Consider the following 15,042-nt stretch of genomic DNA (forward strand, 5'->3'; position numbering starts at 1 on the left):
GCATCCTAGAAGTGGCACAGTGAAATCTTATAGATTTCACTGCGTCACTTCTACGACCCTTTCTTGCGTCTGAACGCCCCCCCTGCATACATTATACCTGATGCAGGTATAATGTGGCACAGCAGTTTACAAAGTGACGCATCTACTTAGATGCATCACTTTGAAAATATGGTGCAACATTGAACATTTTGTATGCTGCTGGTGCGCCATGAAAAGTGATGCACGGGCGGCGCAAAAGTGATGCACGGGCTCATAATTTAGCCCCATAGTTTGCAAATTTGGATAGAGATAGTAACCTACAACAAACCTCAGAAACCCATCACCACCTTCACATTTGCAAAATGCAGTGATTTCATACCCTGTGCCATTAATAGCCACTGGGTGCAATAAAAAACGAACACCGACAAAGACAGTAAATCTTACTTTTAATATTTATCCTTAGAGCTAGTGCTTCTGCTAATGCTTGATTACTTTGGGATTCTTTATGGCATAAACCATTCCAAGATGGCTGCCCTTTACACTACACCACACCTATGTTTTAGATATTTTCTTGCCAACAATTTTGTGATAATAAAAAAAAAATCTCTGTGAACAATGAACTATGTAAATATTTCACAATTGCCTGTTGAATATAGTTTTCTTTATCATAATGTCAGCCCCTAAACCACTTAGTTAAAGCTTTAACATTGTTACTTGAGTTCTGTGCCATTGTGGACCAAATAATGTGGCAACGTCATCTAAATTATGTGGCAAAAAATGAAAAGTACCTTACAATTCTATTTTCCTCCATTTGGGCTAGAAAGAACATATCTTTTGAAATCTGCACATTTTGAAAATGATGTGGCAAATTATATGGCAAATGCTCTAAATCCATTAATCTGTTTTCTCGTTTTTGATACAAAAGTTGAATTCTGTTGTATATCTTGGTTATTTACTTTTGTAAGCAGAAACTTTGCATGTTCTGTCAATTACATTGGAATTTTTCTTATAATAAGATTGGTTTATGGCTGGCCTGAAAAGTGGGTATAAGAATGTTATAGTTTCAAAAAGAAATGAAAAAGTGCATTTGCTCAGTGGTAAATTTGCAAATTACAAAAATATTTGAGGGTACCTCTCTTCTACAGTGTATTCCAAAATTGGCACCATTTTCCTGAGCCCATACATTTAACGGAATTCCTGAGGTTCAGGAAGACAAAACAAAATATTACACATGTAAGTTACATCTGCTATCCAGACTGAAGCACAGAGAGTGAGGGTGGACGAAGAAGGGCACATCCCAGACATTGTGGTGCCACAAACCACCGTAGGATAAGCCCAGCAACCTACAGGTGGGCGAATGCGGCTCCTGCGTACAGCCTTGCCATGCATCACACAGGCTGCAGCAGTAGCTTAATGTATACGTGGGTGCCCTTCATCCAGATGATAATTTTGCTATTAACTTAAACATGAAAGAATCACCAAAAAAAAACAAAGTTAAATTGACGTTATAGTGTAAAAACCTAATCTTAAAAACTCCTGAACTTCACCGGTTATAGTCCTTGATGCACAAGTTGGGGCCTTGTCTTTGGCAGAGCAATTAGCCCAAAGAGGTTTCACATTTTGCTCGAATGGGGTGGATGGCAGTTGCTGGGCACCGCACCTTGCCAAAGAGTGTGGGGGGGGGGGGGTATTTTGAGGCTCCTACGTTAGGAAGTGTAGAGGGGATAGTTGTTGCCCTCATGCCTTTACCAAAGGTGGAGGCTATTTACACGCCCCTCTGTTGGGGCGGGAATGCACCCTGCATACTAAACTGGCATTTACCCTCACGCTGAGTGCAAAATTGGTATACAGACTTTTATTTGACCTCAACATCACGTTAATATAGTGCATGATCTGGAGGGATGCACCAAGCCTACCCTTGGAGTGGGTGGGGGACACTTGTCCATGCCCTGGTAGGGCTAAAAAAAATCATTACAATTTCACTAGACCTGCAGGTCTCGTCAATTGAAACATCTATGCGACCTAACTGTGATGCATTAGAACTCTGTCTCTGAAAGCCAAGCAAATGTGACAAGTTAACAAGCAGGTCTGGCTCTAGGGCGGTGCGATTGCACCGGGCGATGACTTGGGGTGAGGGCGCCGTGTTCATCGTTTTAAAAGACCTGATGCCGCGTACATTGTCCCAGCAATATTCAGCCATCAATAAAAATGACCACTCCGGTGATTAATGTTCTTCCTGGAGAGAGACCCGGAGCTTTGTCTAGTGAACGTTTTGACTCATCACACCACAGAGGGTTAATATGCCTGCTGCGAAGAACGTGTCCCTTTCACATCACAAAGTGCATATAATATAAATATGTCAATGAGTTACTGCTTTCATCAGATATCCTTTTGTTACTTGAAGTTTATAAGTTAAAATCCTTATATAGAGCAATCAGCTATTAACAGCCATCAAAGAGCTGCATACAAAATGCAAGGAACATATTAGAGCTATATATTTTTTGCCCAGTCTTTCGTTGTCCTAATATTGCAAAAGGGGTTCATTTGGGTAGATATCAATTCTTATTATTAAGAAAACACCTACCAATGGTGTTACATTTTAAATTCTGAATATGTGCTTTTCCAGGCCAAGGACTCTTAAACTATACTGCCTACCAGTATGGATGAAATGTGACTCCTACTCCTTGTAGGCCTCTGTCTTATGTAACATTTCCTATACACTGATTTACACATTATGATAGTCTCTGTGAAATCCATATGTAAAGTTAATTGTTCTAACATCTTAAACTGGTATGAGAGTTGCTATAAAACGAAATTAATCTAAGAGACAGTGGTTATTCAGAATTGAGGGGCACTGTCAAATGGTGGTAGTGAGGGAATCTGTGGCGGAGGTGGTCAGTGAGGGGGCGCGAACAAAGATTGTCACACAGGGCGCCATCAGTGCTGAAGCCAGCCCTGTTAACAAGATTTAAAGGCATTTTTATTGCTCGTTCACTTTGTGAACCATAAAGATGCCTTTAAATATTGCTATCTTGTCACATTTTCTCTGCTTTCAGAGGCAGAGGTCAAAAGTCAGTTTGACCTAAAAATAGCTCATCCTAATTAAATCTGGCTCGCTAATGTGAGTGGATTTTTTTAGCCCTACTTATAGATCATAAAGTGTTGATGACAGCAAACTGTGTTCTGTGATTCTTTAATGTTATCAGGCCTATTTCTCTGTGTCAACAGAGAACATGGTCTGTTGACCCATCTCATGTAAAGTTCTGATCTGAAACCCAGAACCTTGCACTCACATCCTATGTGTATACCAAGTGGTTGATGTGCAGTGAGTGCATGGCCTCTGTGTGTATTTGAGCACAGAAGCCAGTGGTATCCATTTTGGATGCTCCTTGTTTAGCATAACACAAGAAGGATGAGAATAGCTTTCACACGTGGAAATATACTGCATGCATTCCTGTGGCTGAAGGGTGACGATCCAGAGACTGAATTGAGGAGAATTGAAGACAGTTCATGAAGTCCTAGTTAGCAAAAGACTGCAGATTAGTTCTTCTTGAGCACTGCCTTTTGGTAGATGGTAGGAGTGAGGGCTGCAGTTTCAGTTGTACAAGGTGAGGAATTTTGTAGGAAGGGCCGGTCTGTGATTATTTCTTCAGGAAGGTTGATGACAGCGAGGTGTGAAGTGAGCACATTTCATCTTGGGATCCAAAGCTGGACCGACCCGTGTCTTGAAATGTGATTGTGGAAGCCGAAACCTAGGAAACGAGTCTTGCTGCCTACAACATTTTAATCTTAAAGGATCAAGGTTTATGGAGTTTTAATAGTCTAATCCGGTGGGGACATATAAATATTAAACAGTAGTGGTGAAATAATGGAGCCTAGGGGGACACCCTACAGATAAGATCTGACAGATGGAGTTTAATGTGATTAGAGATATACTTTGATAGAAGGTTAGTGTACTATGACAGAGCTACTTCCTTTATCCCAGGTCTGATAGTCTGAATAAAAGGGTCTGATGTGAGATGGTATCAAAAGCTGCTGAAAGTTTTAATAAAATCAGGACACCATAGATGTTTTGGTCATCGCAGCGGCGAAGGACATCCAAGGCTGACAAAATGGTTAATTCTGAAAAAAAAAATGCTGGAGCAGCTCACAGTTGCCTAATGGTGTGACCATAATTACAAACCAGCAATACAGCAGCTGTCATCCAAGCCAATCGCTATTAATTCTCAAAAACATTAATGTCGGGAGGACCAGAATAGCGAATATATGTTCCGTGGGCAGCTGAACCAGTTTGGATACTATTTTGCCCACACCTTTTTGCAGTCAAAAGAGGTCAGTACAGCTGCCCCAGTGATGCATTCTCTTATTACAAGATAACATTGGAGTAGCGAAAAACTGCCCACAAGCGTCGGGTAGGAGGCACTAAATCTCCCCTCCATTGGGCAAAGTGGGGGACACCAAAAACATTAGCACCTTCTTATTTCTCCTTGCCCTGAGGTTGTGAGGCGTCGACTTACATTTCCCTACCCATCTTCACTGCTGAGAGGGCCTCCATTCTCATTTCATCTGACACTAGAATCTCCCGGCCCAATCTAGGCCCTGGGTGGTTTCTCGTTCTTTATTTATCTTACAGTAGATATTATAGCTTTTGTCCTGTTGTGCCTCTCCCTCTGCATTCATCACCCTATAGGCACTGCAACCGTACATCTGCACTGCAGGAGTGGGTGCTGTTCATATATCTGATCATAGAGACACTGTGCATATCACCACTCCCGCTTGCTCATCGTTTATGATGACTGGGTTTCCAGGCCTATTCCACTGTAGGAAGCTGACTCTTTATATGATAAACCAAAAGAGGTATATCATGCAAAGAGTCCAGTCCTTATGAGTGGACAGGTGTTTGCTGTAGCAATCCCAAGGTGCACTTCTACGGGGTAGTGTTGTCGATCAGCCTTAGGCTTATCAGAGAGGAGTGTTAGATTTCTGCAAAATACACACACAGCCAATAAATGGTATACCCGACTCAATGAGGAGATCCACACCAGTTTATGAAAATAATACATTTCTTTACATATACATTTAGTCACCAGATTCAATGCGATCCAGTAAGTACGTTTCACAAGAGAAATACTTTACATTTTAAAAAGTCAACACAATGTATTTCTCAGAAGCTGCAATGTTATCCTATAGGAGAGAAAACAAGCACGGCATTCAGGTAGTGTACAGAGACTTATGAGACTAATCTCCTAGACTTAATGTGAGCATGGGACAGGGTTCCAGGCAGCACCACCAAGTCCCCTCCAGCGGCAGTAGGGCGGGCAGTTGCAGGGGTGCAAAACAGTGTTGGGTGCCCAATGTTATTCAAAGGGGACCATCTGTGTGAAAAGAGGCTGCAGGTTTGGACTGGGAGGCCAGTCTAGCTGAACCAGCAGGTGGGCTCATGCCTCATGATGCTTGTGTATGTAGGGACACCTTTGGTCCTCTTCTCCATTGGCCAGGGGTGACGGATGCAGAGGTGTCCTAAGGCTTCTGGATTTCGTCACTAGGGGTGGTTGCTGTAGAGGGGGTCTGCAAACAGAGACTGCAGGTGGTGTTGAAGTCCACAGCAGGATAACCTAAGGTGGGCTTCAAGTCTAGAGGTTCTGGGGACCACTTTGGCACTATTGGCCCTCTTCAGCTCGAGCTAGATGGCTCGGTGCAGTGGTGCGTTCCTGCTTCAGTTATTTGCCATCTTGGAACCTCAGAGTTCTTGTCTTGGTACCTGCAGGATGCAGAAGAGCAGCACAGCAACTACACAGGAGTTCCTGAGTTTCTGGAGAAATGCTGGCAGTGTTCCCATACTTTGGAGGATCAGCAGCTTGCAGGATGAGTCAACCTTGGCTCAGTTGTCGAAGAGAAGACAAACAGCTAGCAGGGCTAGTGCCAAGTCAGTTGCTTCTTCTGCTGTTCTTGCTTTTGCAGCTCTTTGGTCCTTCTTCTTTTTTTGGTTGTCAGGATATGATCTGCTGGTGCCAGGCGCCCCCCTAAATACTGAATTTAGAGGTATTAAGGGAGTGTAGTGTAGTAGCCAATGGATTACTTACCCCTGGGATCACTACGCCCCTATATGACAACTTCCTGTGGGAAGTAAGCATAACCCTGTCCCAGGGATCCGAAGTTTGCTATCGCTAACTCTGAAAAGTCACCTCCACTCCAGGTAGCCCACCTTAGGGGAGTACTAGGCTGAAGGTGGACACATCTATCTGACTAGCTAATTTCCCCCTCGTCCAGGTGCCAAAGTGCTCTCGACAAACGGGACCGCTTCCTCTCCTGTGAGGGAAGCCAGATTCACATACCAAAAGCAGCAGCTCTTTGAAGATCCCCACCTTGGAAAGCTAATCTGCAGGTCATCCCGTAGGAGGGGGTGTAAACATACTCTGCCCGTGCAGGCTTTGTTTCTGACCACTTAAGAGCAAAGATCCTCACCCATGGGGGTCAGAAATTTGTCTTCAGTGGCAGGCAGGCAAAAACCAATCAGTCAGCACACCAGTAGCTGGCAGGTTTTCAGGGGCGCCTCTGAGGTGTTCTCTGTGTGCATATATTAATAAATCTAACACTGGCATGAGTATGGGTTTATTAATACAACATGTTTGATACCAAACATCCCAATTTTCAGTGAAGCCATCATGGGGCTGGGGAAATTATTTTCAACAGTGTCCAGCACATGCTTTTAAAATGGCTTCCCTGATCACTTGTAGTGGCAGTTATGGGACTGACCTACACAGGGGCATTTCTGCAAATTCAGTTATTCCCACACATGTTGTATAGTGCACCCTGCATTAGGGCTGTAAGGCCTGCTATAGAGGTGACTTACCTATACTGCATGCAGTGTCTGCAGTCATGGCACACAGGCTGTGTGCCGTGCCATGTTTTCAGTTTTGTATGCACCAAGACACGTAGCCTGCAGTGGGAGTTTGTGTGCTTGGTGAGCGGTCCTTTAGGGTGGCAAAATTCGTACTGCAGCCCTTACCCTAGGTACCAGGGGTACCATTTACTAGTGGCTTATGGGGTGCCAAAAGTATTGCCAATTGGGGCTACATTTGCACAGTTTTAGGCAAGAGTTCTGGCACTGGGGACCTGGTTATCAGGAACTCAGTGACCTTCCAGTAAAACTCACGTGAAAAGTGGAGTCAACCATGTCAAAAGGGGCCTTTTCCTACACCCACCACTAGTAATACCTTTATTTTTAAACTTTCCACCATTATCCTTCTCAAGTTCCTTTCTCTGAAAATTCACCATGATACATATTTTTCTTTCCTCCCCTGCTTACATTTTAAAGCCTAACACTCTTGTTATATCTCCTTCTAATATTCTCAGGTGCTGGATTGGGAAGGCTCTTGTTCTCATGGATGAATCTGTTGACAAGGAGCGGGGTCTGCAGAGCTGCAGCACTCAAGATACCAACCTGCAGGAGAGGATGCGTCAACTTAAAGGTGAACAAAACCCTTCACTGTGATAGCATTGAGGGAGGAAGAGGAGACATTGATTGATGAAAGTTAGAGCATGTTGGTGGGGATCCCAGGACAATCAGTGATGACGTGTGGCTCAGGGGTTAGAGGCGGCAGACCCGGAAGCTGAGATCGGCCCTGGAACAGGGTTCAATTCCCCGCCTCGGCGGGTCTTGGGCTAAAAATTCCACGGACTTGATAATTCTCGCTCCGGTGCCTTCTCGACTCACGGGCTCACACTCTGCGACTCTGGGCAATAGCTTGCTTAATCTCCACAACGGCCCCTCGCGGCGGGATGCCTGGCTTTCACCTTGTGGATACCCTGCCGGGGTTATCTCACAGGGGAATACCAGGACGGGTTCCCTAAGCAAGCGCCGGGACACCCACTGCGGGTAGCTGTGCGCTATATAAGCTCAAATACATTTACATTTTTACATTTATGACGGGGCCAGACTAAAAATTAGGGTGGTTTATCTCTGCTGTTCCAATGCTTCTTTACTACTGGATCTAAGCTGAATACTACGTACACCCCTTTAGCACTTGACATGACACTCTGGGTAACAATACAGTGGAGTTCAAGGCTTATTCCGTAAGGCGATGTTGGTTAACCATTGAAAATTCACAAAAAGCACAATAATTACAGCTAATAAATGGATGTTCAGCAAGTTCCTTATTTAATGTTAAAATCAATTTATAAGTCAAGATTAGGCTTACCCCATAAGACGTATATTCTTTGTTTCCAATTCTGCGTGGGAATGCTGATACTTCAGGTGTTGTAGATTTCTACCGTGGCCCTAATCGTTAAACAGGTATGCATACTCTAAGTTCTTTCAATTGGCCGTGTAGTCACAGCATGCTGCCGTGGTACTAGCTAGAGCGGCTTTCTCAGTGTGCTGAACTGGACTGGGGGATTGTGCACCACGGCCCAGCCAGACCCCTGCACAGCCTTACAGAAGTTTTCTTCTGGCCCAAACACAACCTTCTACCCAAAATGGAGCCAAAGAGCCCATCCTCAAAACAACTCTGATTCCCAGGCACAGAAAAGAGGGTGTTAAGAGGTGAAGGAGCACAGTCATTGAGGGCTGTCTGGGGTCCAACGTGTGGTCTATTGCCCTCACAAATGGATTCCCACAAGGATATCTTTTAACGGCACTGTAACATTACTATAAACTAGACTTTCCTACTGTTCATACACAATAATGAGACAAATGCAGCTAACTTATATATCCACACTTAAATAAAACCTTCTCCCTCATTCAAGTCGGCCATCTTAAAGCTGCCATCCGTTGAACTTTGGAAACGCCATCCATCAGAAACCACCACAATTCTTCTGCTTCACTCAGTGGTCTTTATTGTCCTCTTCACTAGCAAATTCAGTCATATCACCTCATACCTCAAGATTTTCACTGGTTCTCCATAACAGGCAGAATGCAATTTAAAACCTGCTGTCTAGTCTTAGAGGCCATTTATGGCAGTAATCCCTGCTACTGAGTAGACTTACCTTTTCTGGTAGTTCAAGAAGACTCCAAAGCTGAAGCACCTTCCTCCTTGAAGTGCTGGAATACAGTACTGCTGCCCATTCTTTACCATTTGTTGGCTTTATTGTTGTACTTCTTTGCTGCCCCCTAATTGTCCAGGTTGTGCCGGCTTCCCTTCCTCTTCTTTTGTGTGGTGCATGGACCAAGTACTGATTGCTCCATCTTGTTTAATGTCATTCTGCTTCTTGTGCTTTAATTCAGGTATTACTTTCAATTTCTACTTTCCTGCCATACATATTTGTCAGTGTTGCTACTTCCACTCCCACCCCCATTGTCCATGCTGCATCTTCCTCTCCCACTGCCACTGTGTCCCTATTGCTTCTTCCACGTGAAGCATGAGGTGAGAGGAGCCCTCACTGAGCACAATTCTAACGCATCTAATCCTGAAACTTTTAACATTTTAAACACATTCCCGAAGCTCTTAATATTTTAAATTCTTTGCACTTTAGCATTTTGCACATTGCCATTGTTTGCTTGTTCTACTTACTGCCTGCTCGGTCTCTGTCTCCGCTATCTCGTTCCGACGCTGCCTTCGCCGATTGATCGGAGGGAAGCGGACAAACCCAGCCCCCCTCCCCCCACCTGCCTGACCTCCGGCGGGGAAGTCAGATCACAAGGGATTCCCGTTCCCGGCCTGCTACTTAATGTCATGCTGGGCCGGGCACACAGCGGATACTATACAATCTGTAGGAAAGACAGAGGGGACACCAGAGGAGGGGGCCTGGCTATTATCCTTCGTGATACATTACCCTGTACTAATTTTGAGTTGGACACACTTAAGGGAGCAGAAATCCTTGGCTTCTGCATCTCACTAAATGCCTTTGTGTCCTTTTCAGGAGCCCTGATCTATCGCCCACCGGGTCATAGCACCACTTTCATCAACTCACTAGGAGACACCCTAAGTCATTTCCTACTGAGATATGCCAACTTCACCTTATTAGGTGATTTTAACCTTCACCTGGAAGACAAAAAAGTGCCAGGATTAGAAAACCTCCTTCAAATAACAGAAATATTCGGGCTGGACCAGATGGTGGATGCACCCACAACCAAGCTGGCCATACATTGGACGGAGTCTGCTCCAATTACACCCTGCTTTCTGCAGATCCCCCTATCCCACAGATATGGTCAGACCATAACCTTCTCCCCCTCGCACTTATGATTCCATTGACGAATCGTCCGGAGAAGCAACCTACTGCCCTCCAATTCAGGCGTAAATGGACACAACTAGTTCGTAATCCCAAGTTGGCTGCCGCTGCCCAGGCTCAGGTGCCTTCCCTAACAGGGATCACCGCACTAGACTCATGTCTTTTCCACTCCTGGTTAACTGCAATTAGCAATAAACTCATCCCACCAGATAAACCCAACAAGAATATAAAAAATAGCCTATAAAGCCCCCTGGTTTACACCCACTCTTGCAAAAATACATCGTCATTGTAAGCAACAAGAGCGTAAATGGAGAAGATGTTATGACGCAGTAGATAAAAAAGCGTTTAAATCAGCAGGAAGGTCTACCATACCCAGATCAAATGAGCGAAAAAAGCACTATTCCAACAAAATACAGGAGGCAAAACTAGATCAAATATTTGGATTTTTCACAGCCTGCTGGGCAAAAAATCTGGATTTTATTAAGGACACAGAGGCTAATATTATGCAAATTCTCCTTTATTACCACTGCTCAGTAGCAACAATTGAAGAACATGGAACTTCAATCAACATTCTAAATAGCTATAAAGTCCCTTGGAGACCATCCATCATACTTATTGTTGAAACTGCGAAGAAAGATCCTCGTGAAGAAGGCAGGTATGAGAAAAAACTGAAGATAAATTTCTCCAAGGTACTCCGAAGGAGAAAAACAATTTTATTCTGAAAGAGAAGAATAAAATATCATAAAATCAATACTTATAAAGGGAGGGTAAAGAGGAGGGATAATATTAGCCTCCGTGTCCTTAATAAAATCCAGATTTTCTGCCCAGCAGGCTGTGAAAAATCAAAATTTTATGGCATGACACGGAGGCCATTTTATGCAAGTTTAACGTGCATTAAGAATATTATCAATCACATTAGGGATTGGTCTAAAATAACAAAATTTATACATACTATCACTAGACCAATCTGCAGCTTTAAGGATATCTTGTAATCCCCCTCCCATGCAGAATGCTTTTGATGCCGCAGCACCTCTGACGGAATCAGCACCAAAAATAGATACATCCACACCACTTTCATGCATGACATTTCTTACCCATCTAGCTAAAGTTGGAGAAGAGACTCCTCTGTGAGGGGATCTAAATGAGATTAAAAGTTGGGACTCAATTCGATCTTAAATATTTGGTTCTTTTTTGGTATTCTTTTAAACACTTAACCCAGAGGTATTCAAACTTTTCCAGGTTGAGCCCCCCCCAGCTGAATTCCCCCAGATGTTGGGCCCCCCCACCACCCGACCGAAACCTCGGGAATCCGGCACACCACATGATCGACTGCAACGCGCACACCACGGGCCATATCCGGCAAACAATGCTCAACACAACAAGAGTGCCTAGCAAACTGCAGGCCTGTGAGTGGGTGTGGCGAAACCACAGAGGCGTACCACACAGCTCAAAACACAATCCTCCAAGGCAAAGGAAGTCATCACAACCCTCCCCATCCATCATGTACACCATGTCATCCACCAACTCTCCCACCATTCATTCCTTCCCTCCATTTGTGCCCCATCCACATCCAAACCCCTTCAACCACTTGCAAACCCATCCACCATCCATCCCTCCATCCATCATCTCACCCATCCATCTCTCCATCCACCCCGTCACCCATCCATCCATCATCCATCCATCCCTTCACCCAATCCATCCCCTCACCAATCCATCCACTCTTCCACCCACTCTTCCACCCATCCATCCAACCACTCACCCCTTCACCCAAGCTATCCTCCAACTCATCCATCCACTCCTCTATTCATTCATCCATCCACTCCTCCATTCATCCATCCATCCACTCCTCCATTCATCCATCCACTCTTCCACCCATCCACTCACTCACTCATCCATCCAACCACCCACCCTCTCACCCATCCAGCCATCCCCCCCACCCACTCATCCATCCACCCAGTCACTCATCCGTCCACCCACTCAACCCCCCACTCATCCATCCACCCATCCATCCCGCTCTCCACCCTCCCCCCACTCATGCATGCACTCTTTGACCCATCCATCTCCATGCTCCTCTCCTCACCCATCTATGCACACACCTGCCCATCCACTCTGCCAAATCATTCATCCATGTCCTCACTCATCCATCCATCCATCCTCCCCCTCTCTCCATTCCCCCCTCACCCAGCCACCCATCCCTCCATCCACCTTTCACCCATCCACCCACTCATCCATCCACTCATCCACTCATGAATCCATCCATTGACCTCTCACCCACCCCTTCACTCCTCCATCCATCCCCCCGTCCATCTACCCTCCTCAATCACCCATCCATCCCCACATCCACCCCTTCACTCATCCATCCATCCATTCACCCCTTCACCCATCAATACATCAATACATCAATACATCCATCCATCACCTCTCTCATCCATCCACCCACCAACTCGTCCACCATCCACCCCCTCATCGATCCATCCACCATTTCACTGATCCATCCACCATTTCACTGATCCATCCATCCCTCCACCCATCCATCTACCCTTCCAACCATACACACATCCATCCACTCCCATCCATCCCTCCACTCATGCATCCATCCTCTCTCCCACCATCCATCCACCCCTTCACCTATCCATCCATCCCCTCACTCATCCATCCACCCCCCCACCATATCACCCACACATCCACCATTCCACCCATCACTCCACCCATACATCCACCACTCCACCCATACATCTATTCACCCACATGGCAACATAACGGACGTCTGGTGGCCGGCTCCACCCGACATCCCTCGCTCTCCCTCTAGCTGCCTCTGTCTCCCTCGCTCTCCTTATGTCTCCCTCGCTATGCCTCCCTCGCTCTCCCTCTGTCTCCCTCGCTCTCCCTCTGTCTCCCTCGCTCTTTCTCACTCTGTCTCCCTCGCTCATTCTCACTCTGTCTCCCTCCCTCTCCCTCGCTCTCCCTCACTCTGCCTGCCTCGCTCTCCCTCTGTCTGCCTCCCTCCCTCGCTCTCTCTCTGTCTCCCTCGCTCTCCCTCTGTCTCCCTCGCTCTCTCTCCCTCTGTCTCCCTCACTCTCCCTCCCTCGCTCTCCCTCTGTCTGCCTGTCTCTCTCCCTCTGTCTCCCTCGCTCTCCCTCTGTCTCCCTCGCTCTCCCTCTGTCTCCCTCGCTCTCTCTCACTCTATCTCTCTCGCTCTCCCTCACTCTGCCTCCCTCGCTCTCCCTCTGTCTGCCTGTTTCCCTCCCTCGCTCTCCCTCTGTCTGCATGTCTCCCTCCCTCACTCTCCCTCGCTCTCCCTGTCTGCCTCAGTCTCCCTCGCTCTCCCTCGAGCTGCCTCCCTCGCTTTCGCTCTGTCAGCCTCTGTCTCCCTCCCTCGCTCCCCCTCTGTCTGCCTGTCTCCCTCCCTCGCTCTCCCTCTGTCTGTCTGTCTCTGTTTCCTTCCTCCCTCCCTCTCCCTCTTCATCTCACCATGCATGTGTGTGCCCGGGCTGACACTGCTTCTGGGCACACACACACTCAGCCAGGCAGCCGCACCCGAGCACTTCACACCTCTTTAAGAGACCATTCGCATGCTAATGAGCTTTGTTCAGCTCTTAGGCCCCTGCAGTCCCACTCTGACGGAAATCGCCCGCCCCCACAGAGAGTCTCTACATCGCGCTGCACAAAGGGAAGATCGGAGTGGAGCACGCGCCCCCCCTGGGATGGTGCCGCGGCCCCCCAGTGGGGAGCGCCCCACAGTTTGAAGAACCCTGACTTAACCACACAAATTCTTTCATTTCCCGAAAGAAGGGGTAAAAGATAGAGGAAGATAGAGTCTTCGTTCTCTTTTTGAGATAAAAGCAAACCCCTTCGCGTTGAAAAAGCCCTACTTGAAATATCCAAAGCTTTGACATCTGAAGTTCTCCTAAAAGAAATGAGACACAATAACATAGTAAGTTTAAAAGAAATGCGCTTAAGAGAAAGAGAAGAATTATCTCCCCAAAATGTTAAGGTCCGAAGAACGAGATTAACATCCCACAAGGTGGTATATTTGGGACAAGGGGGATTTAATCCCTCATGCTTCTCATAATTTTTTAGTTAGAAGATTTTGTCCGACTGAGATCCCGTTAATTAAAGAATGACCGGCAGAGATCGCCGATCTGTAAACGTTAACACTTCTGTAAGACAAACCTGAAGTAAAAAGGTCCGAAAGGTAATTAATGACATTGACTAGATCATTTGAAATGGGATCGTAACATCGTTGAATGCACCAGCGAACCCATGCCAGTTTATAAGCTTTTCTTGTGCCAGATGCCCATAACTCAGAAATGAGTCTGAAAGGATTTGACGAAAGCCCAGGGATTCTCCATTGTCTCCTGAAATCTTCCATGCCGTCAGAGTTAGAAGGCCCTGCTCTACACGGGGGTGTATGTGACCCTGTGGATCTAGAAGAATTTATTCGAAAGAAGGGATCAAAATTGGGAAATCCACTCTCATTTCCAAGATGGTTGGCAACCAAGCTTGAGATCTCCAAAGTGGCGTTATTACGGCCATGCTCTGTTTGTATCGTCGAGCATGTAGAAGAAGGCGAGGTAGCATTGCGAAAGGAGGGATAGCATAAGGCGCTAGTCCCCTCCAATCTTGAAGAAAGGCATCCACCTTCAGAGCTTGAGGATCTGGTCTCCAACCGAAGAAGTCCTTCAGATGAGTATTCAGGCGGTCTGCAAACAAGTCTGTTTTGAAGGGTCCCCATCTGGACTGGATGGCTAGGAATACATGTCTGTTCAGCCTCCAGTTGCTGGAATCTCTGAAATTCCTCGAGTACCAATCTGCTACCAACCCCAAAGCACTACAGAAATAATTACCTCCTTCCCAGAGTTTATGTGATCAAATATCAATCTTCTTTGAAGA

The 15,042-nt window shown here is 46.1% G+C and overlaps 1 protein-coding gene across 1 annotated transcript in view; it reads left to right on the forward strand.

The window, feature by feature from the left end:
- LOC147665056 (E3 ubiquitin-protein ligase TRIM39-like) overlaps positions 1-15,042 on the forward strand; it is a 36,599-nt gene that overhangs the window by 15,988 nt on the left and 5,569 nt on the right. The window contains exon 2 of the mRNA XM_086949785.1: positions 7,336-7,451. Coding sequence (XP_086805911.1) covers positions 7,364-7,451 — 88 coding nt within the window. The 5' untranslated portion in view covers positions 7,336-7,363. The remainder of the gene's footprint in view (positions 1-7,335; positions 7,452-15,042) is intronic.

This window comes from Lissotriton vulgaris, unplaced genomic scaffold, assembly GCF_964263255.1.
Source record: "Lissotriton vulgaris unplaced genomic scaffold, aLisVul1.2 SCAFFOLD_1398, whole genome shotgun sequence".
Classification (NCBI taxonomy): Eukaryota; Metazoa; Chordata; class Amphibia; order Caudata; family Salamandridae; genus Lissotriton; species Lissotriton vulgaris.